The 19,286-nt window shown below is 35.2% G+C and overlaps 1 protein-coding gene across 1 annotated transcript in view; it reads right to left on the bottom strand.

The window, feature by feature from the left end:
* The window catches only part of GRK5 (G protein-coupled receptor kinase 5), a 306,115-nt gene that overhangs the window by 93,153 nt on the left and 193,676 nt on the right, over positions 1-19,286 (bottom strand). Inside the window, exon 3 of the mRNA XM_051981523.1 lies at positions 14,064-14,176. Coding sequence (XP_051837483.1) covers positions 14,064-14,176 — 113 coding nt within the window. The remainder of the gene's footprint in view (positions 1-14,063; positions 14,177-19,286) is intronic.

Here is a 19,286-nt window from a genome sequence, read left to right as displayed (position 1 = left end):
AAAGCAAAAAAAAAAAAAAAAAAATTCAAGAAAATGAGAAGCTTCAGTTGAGCTGAGCTTTTGCAGTGACTTCTTTGCTGTGTGCTGGATGAGGGAATTACAAATTGTTTATAGCTATTAAAAGAAACCCTACCACCCAAGGCCATGTACTTATTCTGTTAGACATAGTTCAAAAGCATAGCTATTTAAAAGAAGATAGGAGGAAATGATCTCAGCAGCAAAGATGGACTGAAGTGCCTTCTCCAAGCATTTCCCTGTGGACTTTTTAGCCCTTCCTCCACTCCTTCATTCCTCCTTCAAGATAACCTCCCACCTCTATTCCCTTCTTGGTTAATTTTTTTTTCCCAGTTCATTATGCCCTCTTGGAAAACAGATAATTTGGGAAGCCTGTGGATTTTCTTACACACACTGGTCAAAAAAATTAAGAAATGTATTTCCCCATATTTGGAGATCTTATCCACTAAAATTAGTCAAAATTGAACATGGGTGAAGAACATGAAAAAGGAGGAGAAAAAGAACTTGACATCATGAATATTCAAAATCAGGGTAAAAGTGATGGGAAGAATATTAGATTTGGAATCAAGAAACCTAAGATTGAATCCCACTTTCTCTGGGTCTCATTTTTCTTTCTTTGCAAAGTTAAGAGAATTAGAATAGATGATTGGACTCTCTGAGTCTATCTCTGCCCAGAAACCAAACAAGTACTTATGGCTAATGAACTGGTCATTTACTAGGTGGAGCTTATAGAATTGGTACTTTTAATTGTTTCCAGAGGGCAAAAGTTGGTCTGCTTTCCCTTGATACTTTATTCTCCTTTTGATTCCTCTCCACTTGATTTCCTTTTCTTCCCTACCAAATGGATAATTCTCTCTCTCTCTCTCTGTCTCTCTCTCTGTCTCTCTCTCTGTCTCTCTCTCTCTCTCTCTCTCTCTCTCTCTCTCTCTCTCTCTCTCTCTCTCTCTCTCTCTCTCTCTCTCTCTCTCTCTCTCTCTCTCTCCAATAAAATGAGAGGTGCTGGAGCCATTGACCTGAAGGGTCCTTTGCCTTTTTTTTGCATTTTTCCAGAATAAAAGAAGGGAAAACAGTGAAACTGTGAAATTTGATAGTGAATTGTTTATTGGGTTGAATAATTTTGATTTTTGAGATAATGGGAAAACCATCTGAATATCCTGGTTTTCATTTGACTACAAGGGTTGTGAGGAAGAGTAATATCTAGTTCTTAATTGGTTGAAAGTAATCCAGGGATATTCAGCAGAATGAGCTTCCACTTGTGTGTCCAAGTGGGTGAATTTCTCAAACAGTGTGGGGGTGTTCTGAGAGCAAAGACAACATTCTCATCTGAAGGCCAAAAAGGAACAAGTTATTCTAGATAAATCGCAAATTATAGCCAAGCTAAGTTGGGCAACAATAGCAGGGTTCACTAATTTAGCTATTTTGATATTCCCTAGCCTTTTAAATGTACTTCAAATTATTTTCTTCTGATATAGTCTATTTTAATTTCTATGTTCTCTTTTCTTTTGAAAAGAAGATTTAGAAAATGCATGGTTATGGTCTGAAATATATAAAGAAGGGGAATGGGAAGGAAAGAAGGAAGTATATGCTGGAAATGGATATCATGTTGCAATGGCAGAAAAAAGAGGATAGATAATTAGGAAATTATTGCAGATTTATGAATGAAGGGACTGGTATAGACTCAGGGATTCAGAAGCCCAGTGATTTTAGTTCAATAGAGAAGTGTGGGGGAAAAAAAAAACAGCAGAAGGTAAAAGGCTTGGGGTCAGTATAGATTGTATGTACCTAGAGGTTTACTTGTGGTCTTCCCTCATCAGAATGTGAATCATTTAAGGGCTGAAAAAATTTTGCCTTTTCTTTGTTTTTTGCTATCCCTAATACTTAGCATAATGGATTAGCTTCTCAATCAGTTCTTTAAAGGAAAAACTGGTATCCCAGAAAACTAAGGTTCAGCTAGGCCTAAGTTGCTTGGCTGGATTCTTCATTCATTCTGTAGCTTGTGATATGGCACCATGGAAACCTCCCCAGCCTGTTTTTAAATGCTTAGTGAAACTTGGCTCTGGTGTAACTGTTTGAATATCATCTAGGCTAACTCAGCCCTATTTGGAACATTTGATGTTCGCTGTTTGAAAATATCTTTCAAGACCCTTCAACTAAATATGTGTGAGGGTCACTAATCAATTGCAATAACTGGCTAAAAATGTTAGTCCTCTGTGTATGAAACCCAAACCAAATATTTCTTTCAGGTCAGCCACCTCCCAGAGAAAGATCAGCTAAGTAAACCAGTCCTAGTTCCACAGGAGAAGAAACTGGGAGCACATTGGGACACAGAACACTAGTTCTAACATCAAAAGCCCTTTCTTTTCTTTTCATTCAGAGTCCACGTCAGGTCAACAACACTGGAAGAACATTTGTGTTGTAAGCGTAAAAACAAGCCAATGTTTTCCAGCTCCATTTTGTAAGTTACTAATGACAGAATCTGTCTCCAAAAGGAAGAATAGAAAGATGATAGACAGAAAGAAAAAAAAAAGATGGAAGACTAGATCTGAAATAGTAACCATGAAGATGAAGAACAGAGAAAGATCCAGGCTCTGAAAACAAGTAAAAATAAATGAAAGTAAAAACAAGTAAAAAATAAAAGCGAAATAAAGCATACTGAGAATCTCTGTAATAGACTCCTCCCTTCTCAGGTAAGGGGCTGAAGTTTTTGCCTCAAGAATTCAAGACTCATATTTAACCAAAAAACAGCAGGATCTTCTAGCAGCCTAGAATTGCAATTAGAGTTAGTCCTGGAAACAATTACAAGACAGTGACCTCAATTAAAGAGACATAAACTATATACATGAAATACTCCCATATTATATTCTGTTATACTTTTCTGTAAGCAGAATGGGAAGGAATTTCACCAGCTCTTTCAAAACATAAAGGGAGAGGCTGTGAAACACAACAGATAAACAGTTGGCTTTGGAGTTGGAAAGTTCTGGGTTCAAGTGTTTCAACTCATATAAGCTGTATGGCTTTGTAACCTCTAAATGTCTTCCAGACAATTCTAAAAATGAACTTTTCCAAAGGAAAAGTTCCTCACCTGGAATTCTTAATTTACTTGAAAGGAATCACAGTTAGAGAATTTATTCATTAAGAAATTGTGGGCTACCAGCTTTTGGGACTAGAATTCATTATTTGACAAAAACTGCTGGGAAAACTGGAAATTAGTATGGCAGAAATTAGGCATGGACCCACACTTAACACCATATACCAAGATAAGATCAAAATGGGTCCATGATTTAGGCATAAAGAAGGAGATCATAAATAAATTAGCGGAACATAGGATAGTTTACCTCTCAGACTTGTGGAAGAAGAAGGAATTTGTGACCAAAGAAGAACTAGAGATCATTATCTATCACAAAATAGAAATTTTTTATTATGTCAGGTTAAAAAGTTTTTGTACAAACAAAACTAATGCAGACAAGATTAGAAGCGAAGCAATAAACTGAGAAAACATTTTTACAGTCAAAGGTTCTGATGAAGGCCTCATTTCCAAAATGTACAGAGAATTGACTCTAATTTATAAGAAATCAAACCATTCTCCAATTGATAAATGGATATGAATAGTCCATTTTTGGATGAAGAAATTGAAACTATTTCTAGTCATATGAAAAGGTGCTTCAAATCATTATTGATCAGAGAAATGCAAATTAAGATAACTCTGAGATACCACTACATACCTGTCAGATTAACTAAGATGACAGGAAAAGATAATGATGAATGTTAGAGGGGATGTGAGAAAACTGGGACACTGATACATTGTTGGTAGAGTTGTGAACAGATCCAACAATTCTGGAGAGCAATTTGGAACTATGCTCAAAAAGTTATCCAACTGTGCATACCCTTTGATCCAGCAGTGTTTCTACTGGGCTTATACCCGAAAGAGATCTTAAAGAAGGGAAAGGGACCTGTATATGCAAAAATGTTTGTGGCAGCCCTCATTGTAGTGGCTAGAAACTGGAAATTGAACGAATGCCCATCAATTGGAGAATGGCTGAATAAATTATGGTATATGAATGTTATGGAATATTATTGTTCTGTAAGAAATGACCAGCAGAATGATTTCAGAAAGACCTGGAGAGACTTACATGAACTGATCCTAAGTGAAATGAGCAGGACTAGGAGATCATTATATATTTCAACAACAATACTATATGATGATCAATTCTGATGGACATAGCTCTCTTCAACAATGAGATGAACTAAATCAGTTCCAATTGTTTAGTAATGAAGAGAACCAGCTACACCCAGCGAAAGATCCATGGGAAATGAGTGTGGACCACATCATAGCATTTCCACTCTTTCTATTATTGTCTGCTTGCATTTTTGTTTTCCTTCTCAGGTTATTTTTACCTTCTTTCCAAATCTGATTTTTCTTGTGCAGCAAGATTATAAATATGTATACATAAATATATATATATATATACATATCCAATACATATATTGGATTTAACATATACTTTAACATATTTAACATGTATTAGACTTTTTGCCATCTAGGGGAGAGGATGGGGGGAAGAAAGGGAAAAATTGAAACAGAAGGTTTTGCAAGGGTCAATGTTGAAAAATTACCCATGCATATGTTTTGTAAATAAAAAGCTATTAAAAAATAAAAAGAAATAGTGGGTTAGCAAGAGAACATTGTGCACAGCAACAAAGAGATTAAATGATGATCAGCTGTGATAGACTTGGCTGTTCTCAACAATACAGTAATTTGAGGCAATTCCCAATAGACTCGTGATGGAAAGAACCATCCCAAACCAGAGAGAGAACTATTGAGACTGAATGTGGATCAAAGCATAATATTCTCTCACCTTTTGTTGTTGCTATTGTTATTTGTTTGCTTGTTTTTTTTTCCCTTTCTCATGATTTTTTCCCCTTTTGATTTCATTTTTTTTTTTGCACAGCATGATGAAAATGGAAATATATTTAGAAGAATTAAACATGTTTAACTTGTATTGGATGGCTTTTTGTCTAGGGGAGAGGGGAGGGAGAGAGAGGGAGAAAAAATTCGCAACACAAAGGTTTGCTGGAGTTAATGTTGAAAACTATCTTTGCATGTATTTGGAAAAAATAAAAGTTTTTTTAATTAATTAATTTAAATGATATGTTTTTTTTTTAAATAGTGGGTTGGGAATAAAGGTTTTAAAGTAATTTCTCTACCTAATTTACTTTGAAAATCCTACTTCTTGGGAAGATCTTTAACTTTTAACAAGCCTAAGGCAATGTGCTTTTTAAACTGTGGGTCATGACCCCATGTGGGGTAGTGAAATTGTGACTTATGATCAATAAATGTTTGATTTGTATGCCTATCTTATATACCTAAACATTCAGAGTTGCATAAAAACTTCTCAGGTGAAAGGAGTTCTCCAGGAGAAAAAGATTAAGAAGCCCTACTTTGATGCTTAGTATGTGTTATTTTGGACAAGTTACTCCCCCTCTTTAAGCCTCAGTTTCCTCGTGATGCATATTTTCTTCAAAAAAGTATCTATTGAACATTCAGTTTGACATTTATTAGGTATGTAGTCTCTGGGAAATTACTTCAGAGTGATAATCCTTGCAAAAACCTACCTCATAGAATGGTTGCAGGAAAAAACTTTGTTTACTTCAAAGTGCAATATAAATAGCACTATATAAATATATTTTTAAATGACAATAGCTAGCATTTACATTAATATTTTAAGGTTTGCAAAGAACTTTATAAATATTATCTCAGTTTATCCTCACAACAACTCTGGGAGATACTACCTGCTATTATTTTTACAGTAGATAAAACTGAGGCAGACATATTAAGTGAGTTGCCTGGGGTCACACAGCTATTAAGTATCTGAGGCAGAATTTGAATTCTGGTGTCTAGACTTCAGATTCTTTGCTTTAATTACTACTATTAAATTCAAGATCTTGTGTGAGGATTGGAATGAGATACAAAGATGAATGCAATCTCTGCCTTCGAGATTGGGAGAGTCAGATAGGCACAGAAACAACTCTACAATAACTTGAAGTAATCACTAATTAATTACCTAGAGATAGGTAGTTGGGAATTTCTTTTCCTCTTCTCAGTCCATTCCCTCTCTGCTCCTACACTACCTCCCCACTTGAAAATAAAGCTGAGAATGAAATGAGTTATCTTAAAACTGTCCCAGACCCTCTTATCTTGGTCTTTTACAACTTATAGTCATCCCAAGAATAGCCTTAGGGTGGGAAGGGAGGAGGGGATAGGAGGTGATGCTTTTCTAAGATAAGAAGTGAAACACAAAAGAGCTAGAGAGGGAGAAAAGCCTTTTAAAATTACTTATGTATACACAGCTGTCAAAAATGAATTTCTGTGTAATGTCTCTATGGAGCAGGCTGTGTGACTAGACATGTATACTAGAGCCAACATCCTTCATAAACCTAATATCTCATTCTTGAGCTCTCTCTAAGCAGATTCTAAACAAATATTGTCATCATATGGCAGCAGTACCATATAAGATGTTTCTCCATTAAAAAAAATTCTTTGAATGATTTTAGCAAATGCAAATGTCCTAAATGGGTAAAAAACAAAAACAAAAACAAAAACCAACCAAACAAAAAAAACAATTACCTGCCAAGTCTCACCTACCATGGTGATGATTGAAAAGGGCACAGAACACTGGGTGGAATGCTTCTTGGCCTTTAACTAATTTTTTTATGTCACCTCCTTACTCAGGAGACTTCTTCATGCCCTAACAGGAAGATGAAGTCAATCATGTGATGAGGTCTCTGGCTTTTGTAACCATCAGTTATCTTTTCCTAAGCTCCCACTCAGTGGAGATTCTTAAATCTATATAGATTCTGCTCATTACCACCCCTCAACTCAGAAGAACCCAAATCTTTATCTACACTGGCTCTGGCTTCCTCCGTAGCCAGACATTCTCAGAGGGGGGGTTTATAGATTTAGAGGAGGGAAGGACTTTATAGCCCAACTAGTTCAATGTCCTAATTTTACAATGGAGGAAGCTGAGTTCCCAAGAGGTGTCCCTTTCTTGGATGCAGTTTTCTGTTCTGTAAAATGAAAGGTTCACTTCTAAGTTCTCTTTCAGATCTAAAATTCTTGGAGATATTTTTATGAAAAACCTATAATACGCAAATCTATAATTTACTTAAAATAACCAAATGTTCTCTCCAAGGTAGTTGATAAAGCTATGCTTCAGACTTCAAAAGCTTATAAATGCTTTTCTGGCATGCTAGGAGGCACCTGATACATATCCAGAGAAGAATAAAACCTGAAAAAGAAGGGCCTGTCCTACCTGTGTTTGTGCTAGGTGGCTGCTGTAATGGAGTAGGTGAAAGTAGGAAAATTTTGGAATAATTCATCATAGTACAAAAGGAATTCAAACAAAAGACTTGGGCTCAAAGCTCATATTCTGTTTATGTGCCAGAGGGCAAATTGGATGACTTACTTCATGGCAGCAGCTAGGTGGTAGAATGGATAGAGTATTGGGCCTAAAGTAGGGAAGACCTGAATTCAAATACAGCTTCATATACTTACCAGTTATATGACCTGAGCAAGTCATTTAATCTCAATTACCATTTGTTCAACTACAAAATGAACATAATAATAGAACAGGATTATTGTAAGGATGAGTATTTATAAGTTTAGTTTTTTTATCCATAAAATAGATAGGTTCATAGAATTAAAAATAAAATGATGGGAGGAACTTTACTGGTCACCCAATCCAACTCATATTCATATAGGCAACTGAAACCCAAGAAAGTTATTGAATTTGCCCAAAGTCGGACTGGCAATAAGTATCAGAGGTTAAACATAGTGGAAGATGTATTAGACCAGGAACCAGAGAACCTTTTTTCACATCAGTAGTATGGCTTTGAGCAAACCACCTTATCGTTCAGGCTTTGGTTTCCTCAAAGATAAAACTAAAGAACTGAACTAAAGTCATTTCTAGTTCCATGACTTCCATTTCATTCTATTCTTTTTAACGGAATTACAAATTCTAGTTTCAGATAAGTGAAAGTTCTGAAGAAGGGAAAGGGATTATTTACTCTCACTCATGCCAAGGGAAGAGTCCTCAAGTAGTAAGAAGGGAGACAGTTCTAAGGAATACTCATGCACCACCTTTATTGTCCTGTTTTCCATCTCTCTAGTTCACTCTCTCTTTTATCCCAGCTTTTGTATTCCTTTAGAAATTCATGGCTACATCTGGCATTTCTTTTTCCTCTTGTTGCTTTCTTAGAGATCATCACAAATAGAAGCCATTTTGTCTCATTTTGTAGTTCCACAACTGTTTGAAAAGAAACATTTTTGAGTCAGCTCTATCCTCAAGATCTGATATCCCAATATTGCTAGTATAGTTTTAATGTGGCTTTTACACATTCAGATAATGAGTTGTAGACTATTCTCTTCTGCTCAAGCAAGAGATGAGGCTGAGATGAGGTAATAACATTCAGTAAAGACAAACTGAGTTTATTTCATAAATCTTCAGAGAAAAAGGTAGCAATGCTGTACTAAGAAAAATTTTATTCTAAACAAGCTTTCCATGCTTAGATCAATGGCCCTTTGATTTCAAACAAGAGAACAATATTCCAGAAAAATGGATAAACAGAGATAATCCTATGGGCATGACATCATGGGATCTAACCAGGTGGCAGTTTATATAGTGATTATCTACCATGAAAGGTGCTCTTACCATCAGAGAAATGTTCATATTCCCTGAGTCCCAAACTTTGAGGGGGGCAATGAGGAACAAATAAAGGAGAGCTATGATCCAGAACTTCCTGTGAGGGCCTTTTAGCTCCACATTTGTTCTAAAGATTCTCTACAAGACTTTGTGAATAACCAAGAGAACTGCCCAAGAAAAGTTGGTAAAAATATCTTGATCTGAAATTTCTCTAACATTTGCCTGATTAGTCATGTACCAAATCAAAATATAGTTCCATGCAGATCTTCTGTTATACCATAAAGAAAAACCTAATATGTCATTTTTATCTGTCCCTACTGTTATGCCACAGTTCTCTTTTATTGTTCTGACTCAGTCTCCCTAATTATTCTGACCCAGTCCTGACTCAGTTTCTCTGCTTCAGTTTATAATAATCAGCTCAAAACTCAGTCCTGCAAAACCTCCCCTCCGTCTTTATCAAAATATTTGATAAGAATAAAAGATTTTATGTTTTAGAACATCAGAATGCCTCTCTCTATCCCAAGCTACCAGAATGTCAGATACCATCTTATCAAGATGCCTCTCCCCATCTCCGGGATTCCTCCCCGCTACTAAGTCATCCTATCCCCCAAGCCCTGTCAGAACTGGATTGTCAGAGTCCCGTTTCTGCTCTCAGCACCCTGACTCCACCCCTGCCTCAATCTACTCCCTGAGTCTGAACCATGTGTATATAGGTCATTGAGAACTCACATTGTTGGCTGGATTCTTGGAGATGATAATCTCATTCAGCCCTGGGACCACACCATGGATCCATTTGGTCCCAGTATATCTCTCCCTTTCAAATAAAATATTAAATACTCTCTAATCTCTATCTTGCCTCAGTTTCTCTGGCATTACACTACCTTACCATACCCTCAAAGTAACATACTCTGTAACATCTTGCCCCAACGTGGGAAAGTAATGAAAATATCTTCATAGAGTCCTTCATGTCCTAATGCTTTTGACCTAATTACTCAAGTAGACTGCTTAATGACTTAGAAACAGTATGAGTGGTCATAAAAATTACCCAAGCTCTCTTTTTAAAAACAAAAACATAGTATTCTACTTGACTGGAGAAATGCAGTCATTAAGAGAGTCAAGGAAAATTCCCCTTAGTAGGGGCTATGTCAGAATCCAAAGAGGATGACTTCTTTTTAAAAAGGCAGACTTGGTGGAAGTTTCACAGGGAGGTAGTGATTGTGTGAATTATGCATGTCCTGCCAGGAAGAATTCTGGCATCTCATCTTGCTGGGGAGACCCTTTCTCCTACCCATTCATTCTTCATTCCTCACTGGAAAAAAAATATTCTTCAAATGAGACATTGGGCCACCTCTGGGAAACTCAAAAATTCTCCATGTGCAAAAGAAACATTGTAATGGATCGTCAATCATCTCCTAAGGTACAGACAAGGAAGACAAGAAAAAGATGCCAATAATTGATGGGAGTTAGGGAAGAAGGGCCAAAGGGACAGAATTGGCCTTAGCTCAAATCACCTTTCCAGTCAATATCTTGCATGTGTAAAAATTACTTAATAAGTCCGTGATGAAAAACAAGTCCTATCCCACATTTTCCCCTACAAATGTTGTGGGTGTAGTACCAAAGAAAGAGTTGGTTTGTACAACAAATGAAAATGAGCATCATTAGATTTTTTTTTTTTACCTCATAACATTTCTCAGTGGGCCAAATAAAGCATGTCACTGGAAAATTCCACAAGCTTATTTCATATCCTTACTACTCTGGCCCAGATACTCCCCCTCTATGGGACTCTATACTGCCTCCTCTTCTAATGAAAAAGGATTTAAAAAGTAAATTTCTTTTCTCTGACCCAATGAAAGATAGTTAATTAGTCTTTTCTTTCAGGGCCACAATAAAGAAGATGAATCCAAAATTCTTTTAATTAATTAATCAATAAGAATAAAACAATTAATTAATTAAATCGAAGGATGTTTTGAATCTGGCTTCTTCCTCATGTCTCAATGTTCAGAAATTTGTGGCTCTAACCACAGCTTCATGCCCATTGTACTAGAAATATCAACCCTAAAATATTTTGAAAACTGGTCTCATATAATGCAAACATCTTTGAGAAACCAATATAATACTTAAGTATTAACAGAGCTTAACATCTCCACAAAACGTATGCCTCAATTAGAAACATCAGTTTGATTTCACATTGCCGGCCTAACCATCATCAACATTTTCTGTTTATTCTAACTCCAACTCATCATAACCTGTGACTTTAGCAGGGTCAGCACAGACTCCTCATATGACTATTATCTCCTCTAGGTATCTTGCTTTCCAAGAGAGAAGGAGAGAAGTAAATACTTTTTTCTTTACTTCAATGTATCAGATACTGTACTGTTTTACAAATGCAATCTCATTTGACCCTCATAATTCTGCTATTATTGTCTCCACTTTATAGTCAAGGAAATGGAAGCAGACTGAAGGTAAATGATTTTACCAATCAAATACTTAGAAATTGCCTGAGGCTGCATTTGAACTCAGTATTTACTGACTCCTGCCAGCATTCTAACTCCTATGCAGTTTAGCTGCCAGAGTAGACAGAGAGCACTTCTGAACAAACCTTTCAGACAGAAGGTTCTGAGTGAGATCACAGCAAGAACAGATATGGCAATAGTTACCTAACAAGGGTAGCAAGGTGCCTTGATGCTTTCCTGTTGTTACCAGGACAAAGAATGAACTCTTAACTAGGAACACAGAGACAAGATAACAGGAACCATATCTAAAATGAGCAAGTTCAAAAAGGTACACCACAAAATACAACCAGGCTAACTAAGAATAGAACCTTCATGCTCATGTGAAGAATTCTTCAGTTTGGTCTTGAGGATATTCCAAATGTGAAAAAGTGACAGGATCTCACCAGAGAGTAGCCTTGTCTTGTTTAAATGGAACCAGCAAGCAGTCAGATCACTAGTGTCAGGCCATTCCTACTGCTGATTCCCTCTTTGGGGTTTGAGGTAAGAGAGGAAGAGAAGTGCTTTTCTTGTGAAAAAAAGTTTTATATTGGGCTTTGATAAGCTCAATAGGATGATGTGGCAATCAATAAGAAAACCCACTGTGGACCTCATCTGAATGAATAGATGCACAGTATCACAATGAGATGGGTAATAGTTTCATTGTTTTCTTCCCAATCAGATGAAGTAAAGATTGTATCCAGTTCTAGAAGTTAGATTTTAGAAAAGATAATGACAAGCTATGAATGTATCCAGATGAAGGTGATGGGAATAATTCCGTATAAGAATCAGTGGGAAAAAATGGTGATGTTTAGCTTGAGTTAAGAAAATTTAGGGATTAATGGTAGCTGCCTTCAAATATTTGTAGAAGTGTTATATTCATTCTATTTGGCCCCTAGAAAGAAAAATTAGGGGCAAAGAGATAAAAATGTGGTTAAAAAGCTAGACCTATAGTCAAGAAGATCTGATTTCTTCAAGCCATTTTCCAAATGATAATGGTCAAAGGATATGAACACACAATTCTCAGACAAAGAAATTGAAACTATTTTTAGCCATATGAAAAGATGTTTCAAGTCATTATTAATCGGACAAATGCAAATTAAGACAACTCTCAGATACCACTACACACCTGTCAGATTGGCTAGAATGACAGGAAAAGATAATGCAGAATGTTGGAGGGGATTGGGAAAACTGGGACACTGATACATTGTTGGTGGAATTGTGAATATATCCAGCCATTCTGGAGAGCAATTTGGAACTGTGCTCAAAAAGTTATCAAACTGTGCATACCCTTTGATCCAGCAATGTTACTATTGGGCTTATATTCCAAAGAGATCTTAAAGAAGGGAAAGGGACCCGTATATGCAAGAATGTTTGTGGCAGCCCTCTTTGCAGTGGCTAGAAATTGGAAATTGAATGAATGCCCATCATTTGGAGAATGGCTGAATAAATTGTGGTATATGAATATTATGGAATATTATTGTTCTGTAAGAAATGACCAGCAGGATGATTTCAGAAAGGCCTGGAGAGACTTATATGAACTGATGCTAAGTGAAATGAGCCGGACCAGGAGATCATTATATACTTCAACAACAATACTATATGATGATCAATTCTGATGGACGTGTCCATCTTCAACAATGAGATGAATCAAATCAGTTCCAACAGAGCAGTAATGAATTGAACCAGATACACCCAGCAAAAGAACTCTGGGAGATGACTATGAACCACGACATAAGAATTCCCAATCCCTCTATTTTTGTCCACCTGCATTTTTTATTTCCTTCACAGTTTAATTGTACACTATTTCAAAGTCTGATTCTTTTTGTACAGCAAAATAACTGTTTGGACATGTATATATGTAATATATTTAACTTATACTTTAACATATTTTACATGTATTGGTCAACCTGCCATCTGGGGGAAGTGTTGGGGGGAAGGAGGAGAAAAATTGAAACAAAAGGTTTTGCAATTATCAATGCTGAAAAATTACCCATGCATATATCTTATAAATAAAAACCTATTAAAAAACAAAATAAAATTGATAGATCAAAAAAAAAAAAAAGGATCTGATTTCTAATACCACGTCAGAAATTTACTAGCTGTGTAACCATAAGCAAATCACTTTATCTTTCAGTCTCATTTTCTTCATCTGTAAATTGGGGTAATAGTATGTATAGTATTTTGAAAACTTTAAGTACTATATAAATGGTGATTGTTATTGTTATCATTATTAAATTAATTAAGAATAAATTTTGACTGAATATAAGGAATAATCTTAATGTTTATGCTATCTACAACTGAATGTTCAACTTTGAAAAATGTAAACTCTCCATCACTAGAGGTCTTCAAGCTAGATAGTGTTACCAAAAAGTTAATCATGTTAACAAAAGGATTCCTGATTCATATATAGTTGGCTGAGATGATCTCTGAAAGATCTTCCAACTACAAGATACTGTGACTCTATGAGGCAGACCCAGAATCCCAACTACCATTGTAAGCATTAGATTTGCATAATGTAAAAACTAAAGGGACTTACAAATCATCTAGTTATTAGTTCAACCCTATTATTTTAAAGATAAGAAGGCTGAAGCCCAGAGCAGGGGCTTAACGTTCCTATGTTTCACACAGTTTGTTGTTAGTCCTAAAACTAGTATCTGGGCCTCCAAATCAGCCACCCAAGATTATTTCCACCAAACTAAATGTAGCTAAGCCAGTACTGAGGACTTCTTAAAAAAAAAAAAAAAAGATTTATTCTTTCTCTTTTTGAACTGAGAGGATTATGTTGTTATTTTAACATGTTTATTACCAAGGGCTAAAGAGCAACAAAGCATTAGAAATATCAACAGCATTGACTTACCACAGAGTCAAGGAACCTAATACAGCACTCCAGCTCATGCTGAGTTTCACAGAACTGCCGGAAAAGAAGTCTTCCGATTGGCTGCTTGTCACACAAACTGAAGTAATCTCTGTCTAGAGGCAATAAAAAAAAAAAAAAAAGAAGATAAATACAGTAAAAAGGTATATATTTGCTTTATGATGTGTCTTCGAAATTATTGGGTTTTAATGATACAACCAACTTGGTCCTTGTTCTTCCAACCCTTGAGAATTATCTGGAACAGAAACCATTTCATGGAATCATAGGATTAGAGCTAGGGGCTTTACAGTTACTTAGTCAAATAGCCTTATTTCACAGATGAGGCAATAAACCTCCAAGATGGAGGATGACTTGCCCAAGATCACATAGCTAATATAAAAACATTGCGCCGGGAGTGAGAAAAATTGGCTGCCATTAAATCTCTGTGTGACAGAGAATGACTAATCATTCTCTCTCACACAGAGATTTAATGGCAATCAATTTTTATTGAATGTTTATTAAATATCTCTATTAGCAAGGCACTAAGTTAAACACTATGGATACAGAAATAGATATGATATATCCCTTGTTTTCAAGATGCTTATAATCTAATAAGAGGGAAATGGCATGCTTGCCATGAGAACAAATAACCGGGTTATGAGAGGATAGAAGAAATGCAAGAAGAGTGCTAGGAGAAAAGCAGACACATTACTTTCAAATGGGGGGTAATGAGAAAGGGGTCATAGAAGACTTCATGGAAAAAGTGACACCTGAGTTGGATTTTTAAAATAAAATGACTTTAATGGACAGAAATGGGGAGAATCTTTTCTAACTATGGAGAGCAGCATAAACCAAGATATAGGAATAGGAGAGGACCAGATTAAAATATGGTAGGGATAGTGGGTTGACTGAAATACAGAGTAGATGAAAGTAAATGCTATGACTAAAAATGGAAACATAATTTGAGGCCAGATTATGGGAGATCTTAAATATCAAGATTAGGAACTGATACTATGTATTCACTAGGCAAGAGGGAGCCCTTAAGAAACAGAAAAGGGTTTATAGAGAGACACCTGAGTCAAAGAGATATATTAAGAAGACTACCTAGTAACAATGTGAAGAAAAGATTATAAAGAAGATAGAGTGAAGACAGGAAAATCTTTTAGTAAAATCTCAATAGTCCAGGTACAAAGAAATAAAAACAAAATAGAACAAAAATTTGAAAAAATCAGTACAATTTCTGACAAGTGAATTATAACAATTAATGTCATGTATAAGATTTTATAAATTATACTAAAAATGTCAGCGATGCAGCCAAAACAAACTGGCCACAAATGACATTTTTAGGAGGAGTTTTGAAAGAGGTTCAGAAAATATTTTTATTTTAAATTCTGATCACATATTTCCAATAAAATGGCTATGTTAAATATGTTGAACAAAACTAATGTTTCAAGAATGTTTCAAGGTCTGGACACCAAATTGAAAGTCCAGTTGAGTACAGTCATTTTATGAATACCATTTGGCTGTAGACTTTATAACCTGATTTCTTTTTTTATTGGCATCATCTAATGTGGCTACTTTGAAAACCCTATCCTCACTCCTCTCCATATATTCTGCATCCAATGACACTGTCCTTTTTGCTATTCTTCACATAGAACACTTCATCTACCAACTACAAGAATTTTCATTTGGTACTCACTGCCTAGAATGTGCTGCTTCTTATTTCTATTTCTTGACTTCACTACATTTCTTCAAGTCTCAGCTAAAATCCCATCTTCAGCAATTCTTCCTTAATTTTAGTGTATTCCCTCTGAGACGACTCCCAATTTATCCTGCATAGAACTTGTTTATATGTAGTTATTTGAATATTTTTTCATCCAGACTATGAGCTCCTTAAGAGCACGCACTATTTTGTGGGTTTTATTTTAGCCTTATTTTGACTTTCCAGAACTTAACATAATGCCTGGCACAGAGTGATGCTTAATACATGCTAATTGATTAACTAACTGACCTATCCCATTAGCTAGGACCATTAGAGCTGGAAAGGACTTTAGAACATATAATGTTTACATAAGGTGTTAGAAAAGATTATCAGAGTATGATCCTCATCCAAACCTCACATTTGAAAGATGAGGAAACTGAAGTCTAGAGAAGTTAAAGTGAATTTCTCAAAGTTACATAGTAAAGCTGATTCTCAGTCTAGTTCTCCAGAATTCAAGTTCAGTGTTCTTCTCCTTTCTCCCTTCATTTACTAAATTTTCTATTTTATTATCAATCTTTTTTTGCAATAAAAATAGACAAATAATCAGGTGTCATTGTCAAATTATTAGTAATATATTCAGTACCTCTTTTTGCTATCTATGGTTGGACACACACACACACACACACATACACACACACACTCTATGTAATTACTTTTAAAATATTACTGTAATCATATATATAGTATACCCCTGGTTCATTTTCATTTCTCTACTCTTGATTTTATCACCTCCCATAGCTTCAATTGCCTTTATGTAAATGAATACCAGATCTATATATCCAGTTCTTATCTATTTCCTGATTCCAATTGGATGTCCTACAAATGCTACAGAGAAAATAGAGCTCATCATCTTTCACCCCAAACTTCTTTCTAACTTTCCTTTTTATCTTGAGGGTACCATCATTATTCTAGCCATCCAGTTTCAAAACTTGAGTCACCCTTGACTATTCATTTTCCTTCATGCCCCATATCCAATCCATTGCTAGTCTTATTAAGTCTACCTCTGCATCATTTCTCCTACCCACTCACTTCTTCCACTCATAACTATTTTACTGGTTCAGAACTTTATCACTTCTGGTCTGAACAATTCAGTGAATGAATAAGTGAAAAAAGTATTGCATATGCCAAACACTGTATGAGGATCAGGCAGAAAAACAAGGTAGTCCTTTCTCTCAAGAAGCTCACATTCCAGAATAGAATCAACACACATAGGAAGATATAGCTTCAGGAGAGATGGAAAGTCTCAGTGGTCCTTTGGTTACCACACCAAGATAGATGATAAAATATCTTTCTGGTATCATAAAACTATATCAATTTCCAATGCTAAATTATTTGATAGCACCAAGGACTCTGGTAACAAATGCTATTTTCTTACTCTTCAGTAGTTATGGGGGCTGAGGTAGCAGGAACTGCAACACCAGGAAGTTAGTTGTTGGATCAGGGTACTATAGGAGTTTCTCTCCTGGACATAGCAAGGTATCCAAAAAAGAGTGAAAGAAGGATAAGTCAAAATCATTGTCTTATGTGATTTGGTTGCAAGAATTGGGAGTGTTCAGCTTTTTTATTCTATTGTTGTGGTGACTGTTGTTTATTTGACTACTACAATAGCCTCTCAATTTGTATCTCTGATTCATGTCTTTTTCTTCTCCAATTATATCCTTCACAAAGCTGTCAAACTGCTATTTTAATCACATTAACCAATTTATCTATTTTATTAGGTTTTCCTTATAAAAAACAGCTCTTGTTTTATTTACTGATTCATTGTTTTGTCTTTTGTTTTTATTTCAATTTTATTAATCTCTTCTTTGATTTTCAGGATTTTCAACATGACATTTAAATGGAGATTTTGAATTTTTTCTCTTTTTAGTTTTTCTCTTTCTCTATTCAATTCACTAATCTGTTCTTTCTCTATTTTATTGATGTAAGTGTTCCTTCCACCAAGTACTGCTTTGTCTGTATCCCATAGATCATAGTATATTATCTCATTGTCATTCTTTTTAATGAAATTTTTCTATTTTTCTGTTTTATTTTTTATGATTAGATTATTTAGTTTCCAATTAATTTTCAATCTATGTTTCCATTTCCTTTTATTGCATATATTTTATTATATTATAATCTGAGAAGGATCCATTTAATATTTTTACTTTTCTGCATTTGGCTATGTGGTTTTTATGTCCTATTTATTACACAGTTAGTTTTTGTGTAGGTGCAACATACTGTTGAAAAAAAAGCTTGTTCCCATTCTATTTTCTCCAAAAGTCTACCATATCTCACTTTTCAAAAATTCTATTCATCTTCTTAACTTCTTACTTGCTGAATTTTTTTGGCTAGATTTACCAAATTCTGAAAGTATAAAGTTGATGTCCATCACTAGTATACTTTTATTGTCTATTTTCTCCTATTATTCATTTAACTTTTCCTTTTAGAATTCAGATGTATGTTTAGTATTGATATTAATTCATTTCTCTATACCTTTTTATCAAACTGTAGTTTCACTGTTCATCTTCTCTCATTAAATCTATTTTTGCTTTTACTTTGTCTGACATCATGATAACTATCCCTGCTTTTTTTTTTAACTTCAACTGAAGCACTATAGATTATGTTCCAGCTCCTTAGCTTTACTCTATGTATATCTCTCTGCTACAAGTATATTTCCTGTACACAATATATTATTAGAATCTTTTTTAATCCATGTTGGTATTTGCTTCCATTTAATGGGTGAGTTCTTTCCATTCACATTCACAATTATGATTACTATGTATTTCCCTGCATCATAGTTCTCACTGCCCCCTTGTGCCTGTTTATCCTTTTCTCTCTCTTTTCACTCTTTCCCTTCTCAAAAGTCTATTTTGTTTCTAATTACTGTCTTCCCCAATCTTCCCTCCCTTTTATCTGCACTCCCCCCTATGTTATCCTCTTTTCCTTGGAAAATATCCAATTAAATATGGATGCTATTCCCTCTATAAGCCAATTCAAGCCTTTTCTGACTACTTTATCATGATCACACTCTCCACCCATCTTTTTTTAACTTTGCATTTCCTTTGTATAAATTTTGTTTGTATTTATGTGGGTACATGTTGTCTCTCTCCAGTAGTTATGTAAGTAATGTAAGATGAGGGCTGTGTTGTCTTTGTTTTGTATCCCCAGTGCCTAGTATTGTGCCTGGCACATAAATGTTCAATAAATGCTTGCTGATGGTAATTAAATCAGATATCCTTCAAACAGAGTGTGAGCTCCCAGGACAAGAAAACATCACAGAGGGGGGAAAATGGATCATTTTGCAATCATTTCACTTTTCCTGTTCCTAAAAAGGAAACCAAAGTGAATTATTTTGTGTCAAAATTCACAAATTAAAGGGGAAGGGGGGGAACAGAGCAGTTTATGTGATTTAAAAGAGAAATTCCTCATTTCTCCCAGATCCTAAAAACAAGTATGAAATTCCATGTGCCATATTGTGTTTCCTT

The sequence above is a fragment of the Antechinus flavipes genome, chromosome 2 (genome assembly GCF_016432865.1).
Source record: "Antechinus flavipes isolate AdamAnt ecotype Samford, QLD, Australia chromosome 2, AdamAnt_v2, whole genome shotgun sequence".
NCBI lineage: Eukaryota > Metazoa > Chordata > Mammalia > Dasyuromorphia > Dasyuridae > Antechinus > Antechinus flavipes.
The sequence above is the reverse complement of the archived record's forward strand: the minus strand, read 5'-3'. Positions and strand labels throughout refer to the sequence as shown.